Source organism: Hyaena hyaena, unplaced genomic scaffold (assembly GCF_003009895.1).
Source record: "Hyaena hyaena isolate Hyena2069 unplaced genomic scaffold, ASM300989v1 scaffold_78, whole genome shotgun sequence".
Lineage (NCBI taxonomy): Eukaryota > Metazoa > Chordata > Mammalia > Carnivora > Hyaenidae > Hyaena > Hyaena hyaena.
This window is the reverse complement of record NW_024080710.1, coordinates 1,884,412-1,908,004: the sequence shown is the minus strand read 5'-3', so window position 1 is coordinate 1,908,004 and position 23,593 is coordinate 1,884,412. Positions and strand designations below refer to the sequence as shown.

At 45.2% G+C, this 23,593-nt stretch overlaps 1 protein-coding gene across 6 annotated transcripts in view; it reads left to right on the top strand.

Annotated features, from left to right (window-relative positions):
• The first annotated feature begins 1,592 nt into the window (after positions 1 to 1,592).
• WDFY4 (WDFY family member 4) overlaps positions 1,593 to 23,593 on the top strand; it is a 292,803-nt gene continuing 270,802 nt past the window's right edge. For 4 of the 6 annotated variants that reach the window (XM_039233716.1, XM_039233717.1, XM_039233713.1 and 1 more), the window contains exons 1-3: positions 1,717 to 1,839; positions 2,008 to 2,249; positions 17,130 to 17,380. In XM_039233716.1, the coding sequence (XP_039089647.1) occupies positions 17,147 to 17,380 (234 nt within the window). In that variant the 5' untranslated portion in view covers positions 1,717 to 1,839; positions 2,008 to 2,249; positions 17,130 to 17,146. Of the gene's footprint in view, positions 1,694 to 1,716; positions 1,840 to 2,007; positions 2,250 to 17,129; positions 17,381 to 23,593 lie in introns of those variants that run through there. The other 2 variants (XM_039233714.1, XM_039233715.1) reach the window with 2 other exon arrangements.

The window sequence follows — 23,593 nt, the reverse complement described above, 5'->3', positions numbered from 1 at the left end:
TCACCTAGGATTTTCAACCCAGGAGCCCAGCCTCTGACGACCTATCATCTTAAGTCTCCAAAAGCAGGTCTTTCCCTAGGAAGACCCTTGTCCCAGCTTCCAAGAAAATTAACATTACTCTGCCCATAATGGTGCACACACTATGTAGCATCATGGATCTTGGTAATAGTATAACCATTGATTGTAATTTGTCATTTAAAAAAAAAATTGGAGCCCATTCTGGCCCCACAAGGTGAATCTTGTGCTGCTGAGCACACTGTTGTGTGTCTCGGGGTGACCCAAGTTGCCCCTGTTGTGTTTTCAGGCTTCCAGCTTCCAGCATAGCTTTCCTGGTACCCACAGACAGGATGAGAAATGAAAGCCCAAGCAAGGATGCTGGGACAGCTCGCTCCTGCTCGGGAATGGGCCTGGGGGCAGCGGGGATGTGATGCCTCGGTCTGCAACTGGACACATCCCCTATTTTGGCTGCTGTCTATTGGCAAGTGTGTGCTGGAAAGAGTTGAGGCTTCGTTATAACTGTGTTTTCATTTTTGAACCAATGTCAGGGCCATTTTGCCTCCCATAGCAAAGGACGTTGCCTCTTGCTCATAGTTACTCACAAATGGTCAGTTGGTTGTGAACTAAAAAGAGGTGATAAGCTAGCTTTTAAGGGATCAGACATTCATGCAAGCCACCACTCCTGCTCATGTGGCACAGGAAGGCACTGTGTTTGAATGGCACACTGGCTGATGCTACGTGGGGGACATTATGGATAGATGATGTGAAATGGCTCAACCTAATATACCTATAGGAAAGAGAATTTTTCTTGAAATTTATATTTATTTTGAGAATATTTTGAGAATAGAATGTGAGCAGAGGAGGGGCAGAAAGAGAAGGAGAGAGAGAGAGAGATCCAAGCAGGCTCCATGATGGCAATGCAGAGCCTGACGTGGGCCTTGAACCCAAGAACTGAGAGATCATGACCTTAGCCAAAACCAAGAGTCAAACCCAGGCACTCCAAGGAAAGAGAGCTTTGCTACTGAGTTTCAGAGAACTTCATCCTATTATTTAAACTTTCAAAAAAAAAAAAAACTTTTCTGTCATCATTACTTGAATGTCACCCATATTTGGCCATCTGACCTTGGAGAACTCCCTTGATCAGTGGTAAAACTTCGGGCTGAGGATGGAGGAGGAAGAAATCCTCAGTGAGAGGCTCTCTCTGGGCACTTTAGACACATCTCTGACTAAATTCACCTAAACACCGTTATTATCTGTATTTTACCAAAGGCTCAGAGAGGATAGGTGGGATCAAGGAAAAAACGGGAAAGTCCAACCAAATAGCACAAGGCTGAATTCTGTACCCACGACTCACTAGCTGTTCCTTTTTGCCCTTGGCCATGGCCAGCACTGCTTGACCACTGAGCATAGTCCCCTGAGGGACCCCTCATGCCTCTTCAGGGCCCGAGTCACCCACCAGAACCCAGGCAGTTCTGTCGCTGTCTGGGTAATGGGGAGAACAGGCATCTGCTGACTCTCCACTTCTGCTTTCTCCAGGAAATGAGCAGAAACGCAGCTCAAGTGATTCATACTGAAACGTTGTTGGAGACTAACAATGCTGGCCGAGCCCTCTTCTCCCAGGCCTGAGGGACTGTGTGCCAATACGGGGGCACCCGTGCCTCCTGACGTCTGCAGGCCCTGACCGCCACACCTCTGGGTAGGTCACCTTTCTCTCGGCCACCAGGCCAGTCATGGAGGTCCTGTCGATCAGGGTGGGGCCTCCCAGCCGCCTCCTGGAAAGCTGAGCATTGGAACACATAGGATTTCAGTGGCTGATCTGGGTTTGTGGATGTGGGAGAAGAGGTGAGCTGATGAGCAGGAAGCATGTGTGGCAGGGAGGGGGGGGCAAGGAGGGGGCAGGGGGGCGGTGCAGGGCCACTCTGATGCCCGGATCGGCTGGGGTGTCCGTCACTGTAGGAGTGTGCCGAGCCCGGCTGGGCTCCAGCTCTGTTCCTCGTTTTCCCACCTCAGGTCAAATCTTCTCCCACGTTTCTGCTAAGGAAGGTGACCCGCCACACCAGGGAGAGGCTGGATGTGTGCCTGTCTGTGCTAATTCCCAGGGATGGAGAAGGGGGACTGCCCGTGAGACTCCTTGACCCGACCCCCTGTGTGGGCCTCCGAAGGGTGTTGAGCAGCGTGGGCAGTTTCAGCCTGGTCACCCAGAGAGCTAGTAGCTTTGTGATCTGGTCCTGTGGTCACTCCCCGGGGGTCTGGTAAGTAGGTGCCTCTTGGTGCCTCCCTTTCCTCATGTGAATTACCACATGAAACCATAGAAACACCAACATTTGCTGATTCAGCAGGACACTCTGGCTTGCAAAGAATTTGCTTTTCTCTTCTCCTGAAATCATACGTTATAGAACACTGACCCAATCCTTTGTCCCAGCTTCTGTGAAGCCAGGAGGAGCTAAGCCAGCAACTAAGGATTTCAAGTATTACTCCTAAGGAAACTTTGATGCTGACATGACTTTCTGCATAATCATTCATTTAATTATTCAAGAAATTTCGAGAAATACTTATTGAGAGCCACTTCCTGCCAGGCACTGTTAAAGGCCTCAGGGCCAGTGGACGGGGTCGGTTGTGCTTGGCGCGATGGGCTGAAGTGGGATGGAATGCCAAGGGCTGGGAGGAGGGGGTCAGGAGGCCTGGAATGTGCATGCCTTCTGGGTGGAGGCCTGAAGGAAGGGAGAGTCTGAGCCCTGTGGTTTTTGAGAAATATTCTTGGCAGGGGAATGGAGAATGTATGTCAAGGTGCACTGGAGGGGGCCTGGTGGAGGCCAGTGGGGCAGAGAGCAGTGAGGGGCAGGCCAGGTGACCCAGCCAGAGAGGGGAGGAGGGCCTTCCTGTTCAGTGTGAGCTCCTGGGCTGTACTCCCTCAGACTTAGGGAGCTTCTCAATGTTGAGTTTATAGAAAATTTAGAAACAGTGTATAGGGTATAAAAAGTATCACCTAAGTGTGTTCTTTAAAGAGACTGGTGACTGGGTGGCTCAGTCAGTTAAGCATCTGACTCTTGATTTCGGCTCAGGTCTTGATCTCATGGTTTGTAGGTTCAGGCCCCATATAGGCCTGCTTGAGATTTGCTCTCTCCCTTTCTCTGCCTTTCCCTGTGCTCTCTCTCTCTGTCTCAAAGTAAATAAATAAACTTAAGAAATTAAAAGAAAGATCATTAGCATCTCTGAGGTCCTTCACAGGCTTGTCCTTTCTCTCTCTGGTCAGAAAACACGGTTTCTCAGAATTCAGGGCTTATTGTTCTTTTGCCTTTCTCTATATTTTTACCTCATATATTTAAATTGCTAAATACATGTGAGTTTTGCATGTTTTTGAACTTTGTAAATAGGAATTAAATATTTTTTTTAAGACTTGCTTTGTTTGCTCCCAATGTTGTTTCTGGAAGTCCTTCATATTGTTGCACGTGCCTCTAATTCATTCATGTTTACTGCTTGCTGTATAGTATTCTGTTATGTATAAATATATCTCAGTGTACTTCCCCGAGTTAGTGCTGATAATGGGCACTTGGGATTTTTTTTTTTTTAGGCTTTTGGTTTTGTTTTTCTATTATAGGCTGCTAGGTGCTCAGCATTTGTAAGTACTGCCAGGGCTCTCCTTGTGCATATATTCCAGAATATGTGTGAGGATTCCCTAAGGTATATCCCCTAAAAGTAGAATTGGTGGGTCACGGAGTTTACATATCTTCACCTTTACTGGATGATACCAAAATGCTTTCTGAACCAATTGCATCATTTTACCCACCCACGAGCAACACATTGAAGTTTCTGTTGCTCCACATTTTCACCAACATTTGATATGGCTGGAGTTTTAATTTTTGCCAATCTAGTGAAAATGAAAACATATCTATGTTTTTAATTTGCATTTCCTGAATTGTGAAGGTTGAGCATCTCTTTATATGCCTACTGGCCATTCTGGGTTCTTTTTTATGTTCAAATCATTTGCCCATGTCTCCCTGGGGCCATCTGTCTTTACTCTGTTGATTTTCCATAATTTAATACATGTCCAGATATTAAGCCTCTGTTGTAAGTTGTAACTGTATATTGTAAACATTTGTCTATTGTTTGTGATTGTCTCCATATATTCTTTGCAATTTCTATTAATGACCAAATTTCTTAATTTCAAATAAGCTTCATTTATTCATATGTTCTTTTATGATATACACATATGCTCTCTAAGAAATCCGCCTCCACTGTGAAGTCATAAAGTTACTCTTACATTATTTTTTTAAATAAGTTCGCCTTTCATATTTAAGTGTTCTGTCTCATCTAAAAATGATTTTTTAAATTTTGTTTTGTTTTTCCCCATATGGATAATCAAGAGTCTTAGGTCTACTAATTAAAAAGGCTATTCTTTAGCCAGTGATCTACATCTGCTCCATCACAAATCAAGATGTCATGTATATGTAGGTCTGTTTCTGGGTTCTCTGTTCTGTTCATTTGTTGATCCCTTTGTCAATAGTATATGATATGATTAACTCTAGGCTTAGAACAAATTTTGATATCTGAAAAGAATCCTGTTACTTTTCTTCTTCCATTCTGTCTTGACATTTTTGGTACATTCTTCCTTCACATGATTTTAGAAACAGTTTATCAGATTCAACAAAAAGCTATGTCCAGGATTGATTGAAAATGCCATTCGGAGAGATATGATATCTTTATGAAAATGACTCTTCCAATTCATGAACATGATTTGTAACCTCATTTACTTAGATGTTCTTTAAAATATTTGAATAACATTTTATAGCTTTCTTTATAAGATAGTGCATATTTTGTCTAGAGTTGTTCCTAAGTGGTGTATATTTTTATATCATTTTAATTGTCACTAAAAATACACCTTTTTGACTCGCTGATGTATGCTTGCATTTTAAAGAAGAATCATTTTAGCTGTTTTATGGGCAGCAAGACTATCTGTTAAAAGGCTTTGTACCAATTCAGGCTAGAGGTATTGGTGGCTGGCCCCAAGGTGATAGTAGAGATAATGAGAGGTGGTCAGAGTGGTGAGTCCTAGATACTTTTTGAAGTGGGATTAACTTAACAGACTGAGTCACCCAAGTGCTCCTTACTTTTACTTTTTAAATGTGGCTACCAAGATTATTTTAAATTACACATGTGGCTTGAACTTGTGTCTGGCTTTGTATTTCTTCAGGGCAGTACCCTTAAGAGGTACTTCATGTTCCATGGCCAGAGGTTTTTGTGGGAAACAGTTCAAGAATGGTGGAAGTTAGAGAAGTGAAAAGTCACTTGGCCCAGATAATTCCAAGGAGAAAGGAAGGATAGAGGGTAAGAAGAATAGATTTACTAATAGAAGAATAGATAACTGTAAGTACAGTAAACTAGACACTGGGCAGAGCACTGGAATTAGTAACTTATTTAATCCCCCAAGTGAGATCACTTTCATTACTCGCAATTTACAGATGAGGAAATGGAAGCTCAGAGGTCCTTCCCTCTCAGACAGTAAGAGACTCAGCTGGGATTTGAACTTAAAGCCCTTGAGCTTTGAATTAGGCCCTGTCCTCATTGTGAACTGAGGAAACACTTCTGGTAAGAATTAGTGATCTTTGTGCAGAAGTGTGAAAACTGCTCTTCCCCTTTGGCAAATGGTTAATCCTTCTTTTGAGACTTCATCTTTGCGTCTTTGCAAAGGTGATTCACAGCAAACAGTAAGATTGCATGGGGATCCTTTTTGTCTCAGCACTGCCGATAGCAATGGGCCTAGGGCAACCAATTATTAGGGAATGAGAGAGTCAGTTGCAAGCAATCGACCAAGAGCACAATTCTTGGTCATTGAACAGATAATGGGTAAAGGCAACATAGACTATGTTTATGATATGACGATGGACAATTGATACAATGAAAATGCCTATACATTGGTTATAAGTAAAATATGCTTCCGTGTGAAATATAGTATGCAAAAAAAGGGACATACTTGTTGATTTTTGTGTTTTTAACTTAATGTTAAGAAGAAAGCTGCCCAAGTAGCATTCGGATAACAGTTTAAAAGATAGGCACAAAATATGAAGAAATAGGCAGGCGAAGGTGAATAAAGGCATGTATACATGAAGAAACTGTGTTATGAGGTTGGTCAGAGCCTACCAGGACTTAGTAAGGTCGGAGCATGCTACAGCGAGCCCACGGGCTTCCTCCTCTGGCTCTTTGGGTGTGGACCAGATCAAGGAGCGATGGGCCCCATGTGCAGAAAGCAGCAGGCTGGGACATGCCTGTACTAAGGGCAGGGCTCTTTTTCTGTCTTTCTGCCCAAAGAATGTATGCCCTTCACTGGGGTGGCGTTGCGGCGGATCATCTGCCTCCTCCACAGGTGCCTGAAGCTTGCATTTTTTGCAGTGCACCCAGCGCATGCGCAGCAGCTGCCCCGATGTGGGTGAGGAAGGGGTGCCACCACGGTTGAACAAGGCGAAGGGAGAAGAGAGCCAGGAGATTGGATGGGTGGAGGTCCAGATATTGAAAAGAAACAAACAAACAAAGCAGGGGCAATACTCTGCAATCAGAATACAGAGTCTTGTAATCTTTAGCTTTTCCTTTCACATACCTGTCTCTAGGAAACATTTAATTCTGTAAATCAGTGGATGGGTCCAGAATGAGTCCACGGCTTCCGCACGGGGGAAGGAATCTCTCTCAGAATCTCCTGTCTAAAATATCACCTAGGTTCCATGAAATATTTCTTCCCTTACAACATTTGAAGTGTCTGAATAATCTCAGTTTTGACCTGCGTATTTAATGTGACGGCCGCCTCCCTCTCAAAGTAATTACATAATTGTGGCATTTTATAACTGATAGAAACTTAGAATTGAAGAAATGGAGGAATGAGAAAGGGAAAGCATATTCAAGAGTAATGATCACACAAGGAAGAAAGTGATGTTTGCCGCGGTTATTTCAGGCAGCAGGTATTGATAAATTTGGGAATTACAAAGTGCTCACTTTAATTCTGCTGGAGTCCACACACCGTGACTGTGCACAAGTGACTTTTACTCCTGGGGTCCTCCTTCCGCCTGCACCTGGAAATGATCATAACCCTGAATATGTAATTACTAAATGAAGTCTTGTAGGATGGAGGTAGCAATGACGACTGAGAAGTGCTGTCACATGCTGGCAGTGACTACTTTCTAATTACAGGATGGCTGGGTGATAGCAGGAGTTTGGAGGTTGGAGAGAAGAGGGTTATTTCTTGGTTGGGGCATCAGAGATGCCTGGCCAAGGAGGCAGCCAGGAGCTGTGTTTGGAAGGCGGCGAGATTGCGTTATGTGGAGCCAAGGGAGGGGCATCCCAGAGAGAGACTCCAGAGTAAAGGCAAAGGATGAGATGATGAGTGTGACCAGTTCATTTGGCCAGACCTCATTGGGAGTGCAGTGGGAGATCAGGCAAGGAAGGATGTTGGACCATATCATTGATGGCCAAGAGCCTGAGAGTGTTCCTTGAGAAAATGAGGAACCACTAAAGACAGTTAACCAAGGGAGTGACCTTATGGGGCTGTGCTCCCCAGTAGGACACTCTGGGGTGAGTGGGAGACATTGAGGGGACAGAGAGGCCTGCTGTGGCAAGGCTGAGAAAGAGATGAAGCAGCAGTGGGCTCACCTTCCCAGTGCCATTTTCCCATTTCCTGTGCATGTAGAAGAATCAAGTCTAGGCAAGAAATTAATCCTGACACATCCAGAAACTGACTAGGTTGTCGGAGACTCATTCTAGTTAAACACATATCCAGGTCTCAGAAGAGAAATGTGAAGGCTCTGAACATGAAGCTAATTTGGAAAGTAAACCTTCATTGGTGGGCAGACCCTTAAGGAGCACTAGTCCAGGTGCTTTATGTTATAGGTGGGGTAGCCAGTCACAGAAGGGTCTCACACCCCTGCTTCCTGGCTGCCAGTAATGAATTTCCTTTGCATTTTGGTGAAAAAGCATCACAGGAGAAAGTTGCATCTGAAAATGTCTCTTTTTCTCATTAGCCTGAGAGCAGAATTTTCTGGATCCAGATCTGCCTAGCATGGTAGAGGAAAGGGAGCCCAAGAAAACTAGTAGGTTTCTTTATGGGTGATGTCGGCAATTTGTGCTCTTGCTTTTTTTGTAATTCTTTAATATACTAATTAATTCCATTAGACTTAGGAGTTGCTTAATTCCTCACAAGTCAGGAATGCATACTTCCACATATGTTTACAGGTTTAAATAGTGATTTTTCTGTTTGTTTTCTAACCAAATTATACTTGAAATTCAACAAGCTAAACGGGAAGGTTGTGTGGGCTCACCAACCTTGGAAATGTTTTCATCTCTCGAACCTTAACTAGTGGTATGAGAAGTGTAAAGGATGCTTCAAAGTTCCTGGTGGTTTCACTCCTCCCAAGAATTTGGAAGGTGAAGAATGGGATGGAGGCAGCTTAGTGTCTGGAGAGCCTTTCCTTGTGATATAATCTCCACCCCATTACCGCCCCCCCCGCCCCCCTGCAGTGACGCAAAACCCCCTGCAATTTGACCTCACCTCTTCATCACTTTGTGTGTCCTTCCTCAGGGAGCGGTTCTCTCTAACCCTCCCATGGGCTTATTTCTTCACCCCTCAGCCTCCTTCTCTAAAGCCCCTGCTTCTGTGACACCCCTGCTACCATCTCCTACCCTCACCCCTTCTCACCCCAAATAACCTTTCCTCTGTGCCCTTTGCTCTGGGTTCCTGCTTTAAAGGGTGTCTTGCAGGCATTGTACTGTGGCATCCCTCTACCTGCCCCCACCCCCTTCCTCAGGTTGTGAGCACCTGGGGGCAGGGACTGAGCCCTCTGGGTAGGCCCAGAATCTAACAGGGGTCACATTACACGGTCCACATCACTCAATGCTGAGAACCCCACGGCAACTCTCACAGCATGGAACATGACAGGGAAATTACTGGCATTCTTTTTGCCACACACGCCCTTCCCCTTCCTTGCTCCCTGTGCTCCAGCCTCTTTGAATCTCTACCCTCTTCCCTGAACGCACATCCTGCCTGGAGTGCTTGGCTTCCAGAGCACCAACTCCTGCTCTCCTCTCCCAGTGCCCGACATGGGCACCATCTTTTCTAAGAAGTCTTCCCAGACCATCACAACTCTCTTCAGACTGGGCCACGAACCTCTGCTGTGCCCCGCAGCCAGGCTCCTCCCCACCCAGCACCTACCCCATGCTGTCTGTTTCCTTGCTGGTCTCCCTGCACCCTTGAGTGTGAGCTTTCAAGTCTAGGGTGTGGACCAGGGGCAGTTCCGCTCTGCACATGTTTAATAATCAAACGACCCGCCACACAGAGAAAGCTGTAGAGACCCACAGTTCCGGTGGCTTCACCTGGAGGGTGAGTGTTTAATGCTGGGCATGCTGCTGGTGGCAGCCCAGGAGTGGCTGGCCAGCTGGTGGCCACCTTGTGCCCGTGCTAATCAACCGTTGGCCTTGTGGTTCCCAGAGATCAGCTCTTACCTGTGGGGACAGTGAAATCACAGGGTCCTGTTCTGTTAGCTGGGGCCACACAGCAGACCTGGCACCAGACCTCGTTGGGCCAGGGATCAGCAACACCTTTGCAAGTCCAGCCAGGGGACTCCTAGATTTTCCAGCTACTGCCTACTGCCTAAGGTACCCCCAAGATATATTCTTACCATTGTTGATAACTGTGTCAAGCCAACCTGGATCAGCGGAAGGGGATGAAGGGCACTGAAGTCAAAAAGTCTGGATTTGTCCTTGATTCTTATGCTTATTAGCAGTTCGATTTCAGATAAGTTAGCTATTTTCTCTGAATGTCGATTTGTCTGCATCTCGCTTTCCCCATCTATGTAATGGGAATAATCATACCTACCTTACAAGTTTTCTAAGATTAGAGAACATTGATGACTGTCAGCAGATGCTTGTTCAGTTTATGGCCATGTGTACTCAAGCAACACCTCCCTGTGTTTTAGTGGACAGCGAGCCACAGATGCATTCCCACAATGGAGCAGCTCCCAATTATGGGGGCTGGGCTTCTTGTCACCCATGCTGTCCCTGGCTCATGCCTTTGTGCAGACAGTGACAGCTCAGTTATAGCTAAGCTTTGAGGATCTGGCCAGGGGAACTGCTCCCTGACCATTTTTGGCAATGTGGAAGTCAGTACACATAGTGAGATACAGGACCAGGGACCCTCCTGCAAGACACGGCAAGTTCCCATATTCTGTTGCTGTTGCCAAAACCGCAGAGGTGTGTGCTAGCCGGGAGTGCTCGGACTGGAATCAGAAAAAGGAAGTGTTGAGGGCCGTGGCAGGTGCAACCTGTCCAGTTCCTGTCAATCAGGGTCCCTATATTAGTCTTCGGGGGAATTTCGCAGCTTCTGGAAATAACCAAGTCATTTGAGGCAGGATGTAGGGCCCTGGGCTCTGCTATTCTCTGCCTGTGGGTACTTTCAGCCCTTGGGGACACTTGTTAACTGGAGAGGGCTTGGGGCGGCCAAACTACGGGTGGCTGCTGGTCCTTGCACTGGAACTGGGTGTCAAGGCTCAGGAAGCCTCCAGCACCACTTGTTCATATGCACCTCCCCCCCTGCCCCCACCATTGTCCACAGGAATGCTCATCACAGGAGGGCTTCTCTGCACATGCTCTTGTACTTGCCCTGGGGCCGGCTCTCGGGGCCAGCGCTCCAGCTTCTGGTTCCCATTCTTTATCTTCAAGATGGCCAGCTCCCCACCTCTAGCCTTGTCTCTGTGCTCTCCCGGATGAACCCCTAAGGCCTTGATTTCATTCACTTAGTGTCCTGCTGTCCATTTGAACTAGTGCCTTGTGAGAAAAACTAAGATTGGATACACTCAGCAGACAAGCAAGGAGGGGGTGATACAGAAGAGAAACTAGGTTTAGGGTGGGGGCAGCTTGCCTGGACCACAGGCTGGACCCTCAAAAGTGACTGAGGCCCCAGAGCACACCCACGGAGGGCTATTTGGACTTAGGCTCCTCTGGGAAGTGTAGGCAGGTTTTAGGAACCTCAAGGCAGCAGCACACACAATGCAAGTGGGTGCGCAGGGGAAGAGGAACAGGCACTTTACACACATCTAGCCTGTGCTGGAGGTGCTCTCACATATGTTCACTTTTTTTTTTTTTAAATATTTTATTTATTTCTAGGAGAGAGAGAGAGAGAGACAGCGTGAGCAGGGGAGGGTCAGAGAGAGAGGGAGTCACAGACTCTGAAACAGGCTCCAGGCTCTGAGCTGGCAGTCCGCACAGAGCCCGACGCGGGGCTCGAACCCACGAACCGCGAGATCATGACCTAAGCGAAAGTCGGACGCTTAACGGACCAAGCCACCCAGGCGCCCCTCATATGTTCACTTTCTGAACTCTTTCCACAACCTTGTTTTATTTTTCAAATTCATTTCTTTCTATTTTAGAAATGTTATTCATTTTTGAGAGAGAGAGAGAGAGAGAATAAGTGGTGGAGGGGCAGAGAGGGGGGACAGAGGATCTGAAGCAAGCTCTGTGCTGATAGCAGTGAGCCTGATGTGGGGCTTGAACTCATGAACTGTGAGATCATGACCTGAGCTGAAGCTGGACACTCAACCAACTAAGCCACCCAGGCGCCCCTTCCAATAGCCTTGTAAGAAGATATTGTTCCTATTTTATAGGTGCATGCGTTGAGGCTTGGAGTCTGTAAGTCACTAAGGCCAAAATAACATTAAAATGTTATTTTCCTTGACTATTGAGATTTTTGGCATTCCCCTTACATCTTGTGACTGAAGTGAGTATCTTATTTGCCTCACTCTAATGCCAGCCCCACCCCAGTGCACCTCCCTCCAACTTAGCCTGTTTTGTCCTGGATCAGAAAGTGTTAGCACCTTCTTACAAGAAAGCACTTTTGACAATGAAGTGGATTAGAATGGTTTCTTCTTGCCATTCTTTGCGTAGCCCTGAGAGGTCAATTACTCCCTGTTAACTTCCTTTTGCAAATAAAACTGAACCAAGAGAGGGGATGGCCACACCTTGCTATGTGGATTAGACAACTTTTCCATGGGATTCCATGGATCCACATTTGTTAGAAATTCTTGTTTTTAAAACATCTCTATTCAAGGAAATGTCATTCAAGTGTTTCACTTCAGTAAATACGGCTTCTTCATTTCAGAGGAAATCTGGAGTGGTTTCTGACATCTCCCCCGGACATCCAGCCACTCTCCCCAGGACCACACTTTCACTTTATCTTCTCACCTGCCTATTCTGAAAATGTGGTGTGGCATCAAGCCTACTGCGGCATGTTATCGGATGAATCTATTAGTAGCGCCCAGAGGTGTGGCCACAAAACCGGGTGGAGGCAACACATGGCTCTATCAGCCATCCTGTGCACTGAGATGTCTGTGCTGGCCCTGTTGGTGATGGAGATAGTGATTTGGACACAGGGACTGTCTGCGTCTGGAGGAAATCTAAGTAGAGATCTCTTGGAGCGAGGGGGAAAATACTTATTGTGAAGAGGGGTCTAAACTACAGAGAGAAAGATTTGGGTGCCATCAACATATAGGTTCATTCATTCATTCATACAGTGACATTTCATTGAACATCTACACTGTGCCAACCCCTGACATATGTGCAGTGACTTCCATACATACAAGGCTCTCAGGTGAGTAGCTGAGATCTTCTATAGGGAAGGCAGGAAATGAGAACACTTGACATCTGACTCCAGAAAACCACTGCGGGGGCCCCTGAAGGAGACTGAGCAGCAGCCAGACAGAAAGAGTACCGCAGAATATGCGGTGAGATGCAACAGAGAGGCCATTGTTTTTGTGTGTGTGCACGTGCTGCTGCGGGGAGCATGATACTCTTGCTTTGTAACCTACCAAATGAGCAGGAATTGAAAAATGACAAGTAAGGAAGTGTGAACACTTCTTGGTCAGAGGCCTATACATTTATGCAGTGTTTAAGGAGAAGTGGTTTGGAAATATGTGTCAAGATCCAGCTATTTCCATTCTAGGAGCTTTAAGAATGTATTAAATCTATTATTTAATCATGGCTATACAGAAAGGCTTAGACACAAGGTCTATCATTATAGTATTGTTTATAGTAGTGAATAATTTGAAGCTACTTAAATACCCAAGTTTAGGGGATTAATGACATGAACGATCAGCATGGCTCTACAGCCACTGTAAGTCATTCAAAGTGAAGATGGGGGGCTCCTGGGTAGCTCAGTCGCTTAAGCATCTGACTCTTGATTTCACCTCAGGTCATGACCTCATAGTTTCGTGAGTTTGAGCCCCACGTTGGGCTCTGTGCTGATGGCGTGGAGCCTGCTTGAGAGTCTCTCTCTCTCTCTCTCTCTCTCTCTCTCTCTCTGTCCCTCCCCATCTTGCACCCTCTCTATCTTTCTTAAAAATAAATAATAAATAAAACAAAATGAAGATGTAGAGGACCTTTAGCAACATGGAAAAGATTCATGATACTTTTTTGTGACAAAAAAATGATAAACTAAGTTATAAGAAAAACAGATTGAGAAGAGATAGTTGTGATTTGTAAAACCAACAAGGGACAAGTTTCTAGAATATACTCTCTCAGGGGCGCCTGGGTGGCTTAGTCGGTTAAGCGTCCGACTTTCGCTTAGGTCATGATCTCGCGGTTCGTGGGTTCGAGCCTCGTGTCGGGCTCTGTGCTGACTGCCAGCTCAGAGCCTGGAGCCTGTTTCAGTCTGTGACTCCCTCTCTCTCTGACCCTCCCCTGCTCACGCTGTCTCTCTCTCTCTCCTAGAAATGAATAAAACATTAAAAAAAAATAGAATATACTCTCTCAAAGCAACAAGAAAAAGACAGTCAAGGAAAAACAAGCAAAGGTTATGAATAGTCAGTTCACAGAAGAGGAGCTGCGAAGAGCTAACAGGCATCTGAGATGCTCAGACTCCTTAGAGAAATGCAAATTAAAATGACAAAGAGGTATCACTTTACTTCAATCAGATTGGCAAACATTAGAGGGTGGGTAATTGGTGAGATGGTAGAGGAGCCTGTGGGGAAAGTGTGGCCTGGTGCCAGCTTTCTGGAAGCATCTTAGTTCATGGTATTTAGTTGAATGAAGCAGGTGTATACCCTTGACTTAGCACAGCCCCATGAAGGGGCTCACATGGGAATATCTGGGAGAAAACTGAGTGTAGTACAGGAAGTCATGGGCAATCTGGCCATGACCATGGAGCGAAAAATCAAAGAGGCATGCGTTGCCCATATTGTAACATGAGGCAGTAGTTGGAAGGAACACAGCTGACAAACACAGAGGCACATGCTAGGTCTCAAGGCACAATGCTGAGTGAAAAAGTGAGCTGCAGAAAAGATGCAGAAGGTCATTCAAGGACTCAAAATGCCTGTATTCAGAAATCATGTCACTGGTGTCATTTTTTTTTTAAGGTTTATTTTTGAGAGAGAGAGAGAGAGAGAGAGAGAGGGCACAAGGTGGGGAGAGGCAGAGAGAGAGAGAGAGGGAGACAGAATCTGAAGCAGGCTCCAGGCTCTGAGCTGTCAGCACAGAGCCTGACATGGGGCTCTAACTCATGAACTGTGAGGTCATGACCTGAGCAGAAGTTACGTGCTTGACTGACTGAGCCACCCAGGAGCCCCCCGCCTATGTCATGTTTTATAAAGACCCATTTGTTAAGCAGGTGAGGTGGGTGGGATGGGGAAGAAGGGAATGTGAGTGGGGAAAGGAAGGCTAAAAAATAAGTGAATAAACTGACAAAGCCAGCCAGGAACATGGTCCAGCTCAGGGAAGACTGTGCTGGAATGTGTGGCACCTCACCACCTGCCCCTGAGGGTCAACCCAACAAAGGAAACCAATAAAACTCCTATTAAACCCCAGCTAACCAACTATCAAAAGCAAAAAGTATAAATAAAAAGTTTGCTTCAACAATATTAGGAGCATGGTTTTTTTTAAAGTTTATTTATTTTGAGAGAGTGCACGAGCAGAGGAGGAAAAAAGAGAGAGGGAGAGAGAGATAATCCCAAGCAGTCTCCACACTATCAGCGCAGAGCCCGATGTAGGGCTGGAACTCACAGACCATGAGATCATGACCTGAACTGAAATCAAGAGTTGGATACTGACTGAGCCACCCCGGTGCCCTTATGCTTATGTTTGTTTGTTTGTTTGTTTGTTTTTAAATCAAACAACATATTCATAGATAAACACGGAATATCAACAATCATTTTCTGGGAAGGGGCAAGTTAGTGTCGCAGGCTCAGAAATAGGCAAAGTAAAACCAATGAATCACTGAAGTACTAATCAGTGAAAACTGACTCTGCACATACCAAAAAAGACAAGTTTGCCAAGTGGAAACACTTTGCTCAGGTGTATATTGTTATAAAGCAGCTTATATAGGGAGAGGGCACTGATTATTTTTCACAGTGATTGGTTATAATATTAGAATTTTCTGAAATGACAGGAAATTGGTCAGCGGTTGCCTCATATCAGTCTTGGAAAATGGTTTAAGTTTTGTTTCTGATTTTCAGAGGTCTAAGCAAGAAATGATTCAGATCAAGTTAGGTTTGCAAAATAAGTTAAATTAAGCTTTGCTTGTCGGACTGAACTGATTTTGTCCACTCAGGGAATTTTCAAGGTCGGTTTGCTTTTTACTTCAATACCTGATATGCTTCCTGATACTCTGTTCCTTCCTACTTTGACATGAACTGTTACATGGTTTTTGTAACAAGAAAATGAAGTAGTAAGTGCGTGTGTTGGAAGAAGCATCAGGGACTCATGGAGTTGTGTACATAAAGGGGGAGAATGATTCAAAGAGGGATAGTTCGTCTGGTCACATGGCCCTTAGTTCACCCCCGTTCTAGCCTGCAGGGGGGTATGTACTGGGCTAAAAATAAAGTGTGACATACCCCCTCAGATGTCGTAGCCCAGAGCAAACTATTGGCCAGTCCATCTCCTGTGCCCACCCGTCTGGTCACTGCCCCATGATTGGTGGTTATTGGTCACGAAGCAGACTCCAGGATGGAGTCCTGCCTGGTGACATTGTGGTTGAAGAGGGCTTCTCATAAGAAAGCTGAACATTCTGGGCTCTGCTTGGAGTTTCCCGTACTCCTGACAAACAACAAACAAGTATTTGTTGTGCTGTGAGTCAGTCGTGACTCAACTAAAGACTGGGACAACTGAAAAAGTCAAGGATGCAAATAAAGGTGCCTTCTCAAGGTTACCCATCTGGCAAATCAGTCTTTGGCTATTTTCTTTTTTTTTTTAATTTTTTTTTTTATGTTTTATTTATTTCTGAGAGAGGGAGAGAGACAGTGTGAGCAGGGTAGGGTCAGAGAGAAAGGGAGACACAGAATCTGAAACAGGTTCCAGGCTCTGAGCTAGCTGTCAGCACAGAGCCCACACAGGTCTTGAACCCACAAACCGTGAGATCATGACCTGAGCTAAAGTCGGACGCTTAACTGACTGAGCCACCCAGGCGCCCCAATCTTTGGCTATTTTCATTGCATACATTCTTGTCCTCATGTCTACTGACCCACGATCTCCAGCTTGCACAAATCACCCGTGTGTGCACTAATAAAGGAGCTCTTTAAGTTAGCATGGGGGTTTAGAGTCTTTCTGAGGACAAAGTTCTCTAAAAATATTGAATATAAACCAAATAATGCTGAGAATGAAAAACCTATATCCTTTTAGACTCATGTGGTAGGAGGAAGTTACAATTGAAGATACAGAATTGCATGCTTGTACAAATACTGGAGAGGTGTTTACATATCTCCCTTCTACTTACTCTGCTTTTTAAAAGAGGTGTTGCATCACATAATAAAAATAAAAAACAAGCTTTGATGTTAAAGGTTTGCATTTTAACTGGACATCTACCTGCGCATATGCCTTTGGCCCAGCCAATTTCCTTCCTTACATAGAGAAAATAAGAGTGCCCATCTCTCTCATGAATCTGTGTAGAGTCCAGCAAGCAATGCCTGACACAAGTGAGATTGTCAATATAAGTCACATGTAAGTCAGAATCTCTTTTTTAAAAAGTCTTCCTATTTCAGTCAGTTTCATATTCTTAGAGGAACCATCCTCAATAGGAACTGAACCGAATGAGTACAGTACCTTGTCTCACAATCAGCTTCATCAGGAAGTGCTGCGACAGGACTTTACATTTTTGTTTTTTGTTCTGAATTCAGATCTGCTTTGCTAAGGCATGGAGGCAGAAGATGTTTCAAGAACTGAGGACAGAGCTGAGTGTCCAGGTTCCAAAAATGAAGGCCAGCCTGATGTTGCTCAGCCTGACTTTCCACATGGAGGGCAGTCTCCGGGTCCCACTGCTCTCTGGGAGATGCTAGAAAGGAAGTTTCTGGAATACCAGCAGTTGGCTCACGGAAGCCCCGCTGAACATCAGCAGAGCCTGTTGAATCTTCTCCCACTGTTCCTAAAGGTCGGTATTCTTATTTTTGAAACCATAAGATGATACGGTGCTTTGGGGAACACTTCTGGGATGATCGGAAGCTGGAGTTGGTGGTTTTAATATCATCATAAGTGGTCCCTGGTGGGTTGCTTAGAGGGGAGTGTTTTGCTATTTAATAAAGATGGCAAGCAAAGCTCATCTCCAGGATGAGGAAGAGTTGGAAAGGACAGTTGGCTCTTGAGTAATACTGTCTCCTTAGTTTAAAAAAATTATATTGTTCAATCACAATCCCAACACGGGAGCCAGAGAAAGACCAGCTCCTCTGAAGCTAGGAAGGGAATGTGTTTCCTGGGGTGCAGAGAGAAGGTGGGTAACCTCAAATGTCAGCATGCCAATAGTGGGGCTTGGGAGACCTTGGTCACAGGCCCATGAGGGAAGCCCAGGCACTGGGCTGCCATTCTGGCCAGTGGCAGCTGGTGACAGTTTGGGTGCAAAAGATTCCCTTTGTTGTCTCAGAGCAAAGGTCCTGCCAAAGAGGTCTGCTTTATAGAGAAATATATTGGAGTTTAAGTTTCAGAATTGGAAACTTTTCGTGAGAACTTAGTTTTTGTTTAACTATTGATTTTGGGTTATTAAAAAACATATAGCTGCATTCAAAGCACAGAGAATATGAGATCCTTTCACATTTGAGACTAGATTAAGGCAGACGGAGATTTTGGCAGGTTTTTATTGGGAAACCCCCTTGTTGATATCCTTCATCTAACTTATTAACCAGAGATATTTAAGGATCTCCAACGAAGGGAATCTTCTTGAGACCATATTTCTAGGCATGTTTTTCTGTAAAAAATTTTACCAAGTAATTTACCATCCATTAATTCATTGTTTTCCTGCATCTTTTGGACTTGTTATGCCCCATCTATTTCATTTCACAGACTGGATAACTGGGGCGTAGGGAATGTACTGGAAAAGAACTAGGTTAGGAGACAGCTCAGGTTTCCTAGCCCTCCCTGCCCTGATAACCCCAGCTTCTGGGGGGTGGTTTTGTCTCCTCTAGTTCTCAAGTCAACTTTGCTTTATGGAAGGAAAAATGTGAGCAACCTTCTGCCCTCCACCAAAACTTGCTGGGAAGTGAGTGGTTTCAGCCACTGCCTTGTCTCTTTCCTACCCGTCAGGGCAGCCATAGCTCTGGAAAGGACTCTCATTCAAGAGCTAGGGCTTGGTCCTTCTTTATGTCTTTCCAGATTGTTGATTTGAGGTTCATTCATTTGTTATACATATATTCATTAAGCTCGTATACCCGGTGCTGGTGCGGGGGGCTATGAGCGTTAAGAAGACAGATAGAGGTTTTACTGTCATGGAGGATTTAATCCAGAGTGTGGAGGACACTAAATAACTCCCAGTTAGTGTTGTTTGGCATGTAGGGGCTGACAATGACTTCGAGGCCATTTTATCAAAGTGAAAAGTTTTCACATGAAAATCAGATTTCCAGTTTTCTCTTGAAAATGTTGGTAGATGCAATACTGATAATTGGGTGGAGATGGTTAGGGGCACCCTTTTTAGACAGAAGATGGTCTCCATTTCTCAGTTTCTGCCAGTCTCCCATTGCCCAATATCTTTCACCCAACACACAATACTCATTTATGCTACCTGACCTGTAGGCAGTTGAGCTTGTGACCTCATGCAGAGCAAGCAGTTCCTATTACTAAACTTCGATAGCGGTTCATGCCTCCCAGGCCCTGTTCTTGCAACTAGAGACATAATGGCCCTATTGGTTGAACACACGGGCTTATGGGCCAAAAAGAGCAGGTGTCTCAAGTCCTGGCTCCATAGCTGTGCATCCTTGAACAAATGATTAAATATTGGTGAACCTCAGTTTCTTCATCTGTAAAGTTGAATCAATAACACTTTGCTAGAAATCTGTGAGGGCAAGATTAAGTAATGACTGTAAAGTTCCCAGCACATGCAGAGCAGACCTGGTCCTTGTTACCTTTCCACCATCCTCTAGGATACTAACTGTGTATGTGTAGTTTGAGATACCATTTCCACCATACCCCAAACTGCTGACATAATCTGGTATGTTTTGAGTCCCTGGAGCTCACCTCTGATGAACCCTGCAGAGGCAGAATTTTTATCATTTCTTAAAATCTATATTGTTTTATTAAGCTCTACATGTCTACAAAAATGTTGTTTCTGTTAAGCTCTAACTGCTAACTCTCCACCAGAGCCAGAGACCTCAAGCTTCTTAATTAAGAGCTGGTAATGGAGGGGCAACTGGGTGGCTCATTCAGTTAAGCATCTGACTCTTGATGTCCACTTAGGTCATGATCTCACAGTCATGAGATTGAGCTTTGCTTTGTGCTCCATGCAGAGTGCAGAGCCTACTTGGAATTCTCTCTCTCTCAAAATAAATAAACAAACTTTAAAAAAATTTGGTAGTAGAAAGTAACATGGGGAAAATCAGAAGCTGGGGTTTTTTTTGCCTTTCTTTCTTTCTTTTCTTTCTTTCTTTCTTTCTTTCTTTCTTTCTTTCTTTCTTTCTTTCTTCCTTCCTTCCTTCCTTCCTTCCTTCCTTCCTCCTTCCTTCCTTCCTTCCTTCCTTCCTTTCTTTCTTTCTTTCTTTCTTTCTTTCTTTCTTTCTTCCTTCCTTCCTTCCTTCCTTCCTTCCTTCCTTCCTTCCTTCCTCCTTCCTTCCTTCCTCCTTCCTTCCTTCCTTCCTTCCTTCCTTCCTTCCTTCCTTCCTTCCTTCCTTCCTTTCTTTCTTTCTTTCCTTTTCAGTATAGTGCAGATAAAATCTGACAACTAAAAACATCCATTGGAATACAGGTCCTTAAATAAGAAGTCAACCTTGAAACCACTCTGTTCTGATTTTTATAACCACAAAACAGTGTTCTTCAAGGTTGTCTATAAAGAATCCTCTTGGAAATAGGATTTCAAAAGTTATGCTAAAGCCTTAGTCATGCATTGGTTGTCATGGCAACCATGCCCCCATTGGGCTCTGAGACAGCTGAATGTATATAAAAGAGTCTTGGACTACTTTGTTGGATGGAGCTCAATTCTCTATACCTGACTCTTTTCACTTTGGGCCCAAGGAAAATGATGATCTGGAATTTTATTGTTTTTTGTTTGTTTCTTTGAGAGAGAGAGAGCGAGCAAGCAGGTGCAAGTGCTGGGTAGGGGAAAGGGTGGAGGAAAAGGGAGGGGCTGCCACGTACCTTGACTTAATGAGTCTTGAGATTTCATAACAGGCATTGTTTTGTGTGGCAGGCCCCCTCAGAGCTGCTGCTTTCATATCTTCTTCCCAAAGAACTTCCCTTTAGCCTCTTTGGCTTTCTCTCACATTTGATTCCCCAGAGCCCACAGTGGAGCACAAGGTTTTCCTTAACTTTGCATTAACTGCTAGGCAAGTACAAGGATGCACTTGGTTGGCTCTGTAGTACCTCTAGCCCCATTGCCTCCCAAGGTGAAGAATAGCTGTGGGGTTGTTAAAAAGTGAACCCACTCAACATTTGGGTTATGCTATTGGTAATAAGGAAGAGCCTAATGGAATTTCAGGGCATCGGACCCCTGACAAGGAACTGCTTTGAAAGGATGAGTCAGAAAGAAAGTTTCATCTAGAAATATAGGCTCTCCCCCCCAACCAGTCTCCCTCGCTCCTCTCCATACGTCAAGGAGGAGTTCTTAGCCAGATAATCACTAGTAATAGTCACCAAGCTCTAACTACCTAAACTAAGGCATTTTGTTTAGTGTTTATAAGCCCTCATAATAACCCCATGAAGAGGGTGCCATTTTTATCTCAGCCTTGTAAATGAGGAAAGAGAGGTTTAGAGACGTCGCACAACTTGGCCAAGGTCACCCAGTTGTTAGTGAGGAACGGCACTTAACCTGGACGATCTGGCCAGGTCTGTGTCATTCACCCCTGGGCTCCCTCGGGCAATGCTAGGGTTTTTGTAGAGCAGAACTCATTTGGATTCTTTCCCTGTCCCATGACTCAGTGGACATATGGCTCTGCCTGGCTAGTATCCACGTTCCCCTTGGGTACAAAAAGGGTGTCATCCCCTATACATGTGATGTTTAGATAGCTACAGGATTTTGCAGACAAGGAGGTTTTATTGCATCACACAGGAAGCAGCACAGGGCTAATGACTTCTCAGTGTGCAGAACAGGGTTTTTAGGAAGGATTCAGTGGACTGTTGTTGTTTTCATGCCAGGAGCCTTGGGCTTTGGTCTTTCTAGAACCCTTCCTATCATAGGATCTCATACCAGGAGAAGAAGGCATTCATCTTCTTGGTGGGTAGGTCCCACCACGAAGGCGTGGGTAGGTCCTTTTGGCCTTTGGTTGAGTTTGCTTTTGGGGAAAAACAACCACTTCAGGTCCCCACACTGCACAGAGATATTTGGTAATAAGAAACATGGGGAAAGCTAGAGCTATAGACGTAGTTGTTGAAGACTGTTCTCAGAATATGTACTTTGAGGAAAAACAGGCAGCGAGATAGGGAAAGCCTGGCCATTAGTGTAAAACTCCTCACTGTCTGACACAGACAACCTGGTGTGGGACACATGGGGGAAAAGGGAGATCTGTGGATGTGGTAGGTTACAAATGCTAAGAATGGGTCTTCATTGCTCCCTTCAAGAGGTGACATCTACATCCCCTCCCCTGCAGTCTGGGTGGATTTGTGATGGCTTGGCTAATGGAATAGGGCCAAAGTGACATGTGCAGGCCCAGGCTTGTAAGAGACCTGCAGCCTCTTCCTGTCACTTGACACTTCCTATCACCCTTAGAACTCTGCTGCCACGTTGTGAGGAGGTCTAAGCAGCCCTGAGTAAAAGCCTATGTGTAAAGGAACCAAAGCCCTGAACTTGCTGCTGACAGCCAGCACCAAACTTGCCAGCCATGTGAGTGTGCCATCTTGCAAGTGGATGTTAGCTACCCCAGCTGCAAATCCATGAGGAAAACAAGCCACTCAAATTTGGGGTGATTATTATAGAGCAATCTATAGCCAGGACAGTGGGTAACAGTGGAAGGAATCATTCATTTCCTAGCGGGGAGGGATTGGAATGAACACTAAGTCAGTTGTTCTTGGAAGTGAGTGTGTTTGTGCAGGGGTGTGTGTGTGCACGTGTGCAGATACACAGATATGTACAGGTACTCTTAGACTAACAGCCGTGTCAGTGGTGCAGAGTTTATGGCATTGAGTGAGGCCCATCATTCTAACATAAGCCACATGTGGACCCAACTGACAATGGAAGAGAAAGGAGTTACATTAAATAGAAAAATAAGGATGATCAATAATCGTTCCCAAGTATAGTGGGTCCAGAGGGCACAGTGAAGGCAAATACACTTCCTTGTCCATCCCTGACTGTCGTAGACTTTGGGTCTAGAGTCCTCTCTTATTTTAGCAAGAGAGTGGGATGCAGGATTAAAAAACAGGAGAGAGAGATGGCTCATGTCCAAGAAAAGACAAGAGCCCCGAATAAGGGTCCTTACCCCATATTTATTAGGATCAAAAGGCTTACAAACATGATGGGCTTGCACAAAGAGACAAAGAAACTGTGAACAGCAACTTATGGGCCTGAGGGAAAGGGATTTTTTTTGAAGATATACACTATTTGGGGTTTGGGTCAATATAAAACAAAATCCTGCCGCCTGGCAGACGGGCAGATCGTTATTGACAGCAGATAGGAGGCGCCACGTCTGTTTATCTTAGCCAGCCTAGGGGAGAAGACAGATGGGGAAAATAACCTCAGGGTTAACAAGGCACCTCTTGTTACCCATCTCTGCTCTGGGCTGCATCACCTGCAGCGCAGGGGTCTATAGTCCAATTTACTTGTTTTGCCTAACTTGGCCCCTTTCTCCTGTGAAAGCAGCTTCTCTGCATTAGGACTAAATTGAGGGGCACTTTTGCCCTGCATGTCGAATCTCGCTTACCTCATATACCTTTGTATTGGGAGACTTTGTGCCCATTCCTATTTTGGGGCCTTTGCCTGTCCCTTTCTATTTTGGGGGTTCAGCATCTCCCTATTCTTGGGGTGCCTTTGGACAGTCCTATTCTCAGGGTGCCAATCCTGTTTACCCAAGCTTGGGTGGGGTGTGAGCATCCTATGGCTTTTTATTTCCCTATGCCTTGTTAACCCATTAAGCCCCAGGGGATTCCTAAGCCCATCCCCCACACCTGACCTATCCAACCTCTGAGTGGCGCCTGCAGCACGGTTTATTTCCATCTCAGAGAAACATTTTTGGTGTGT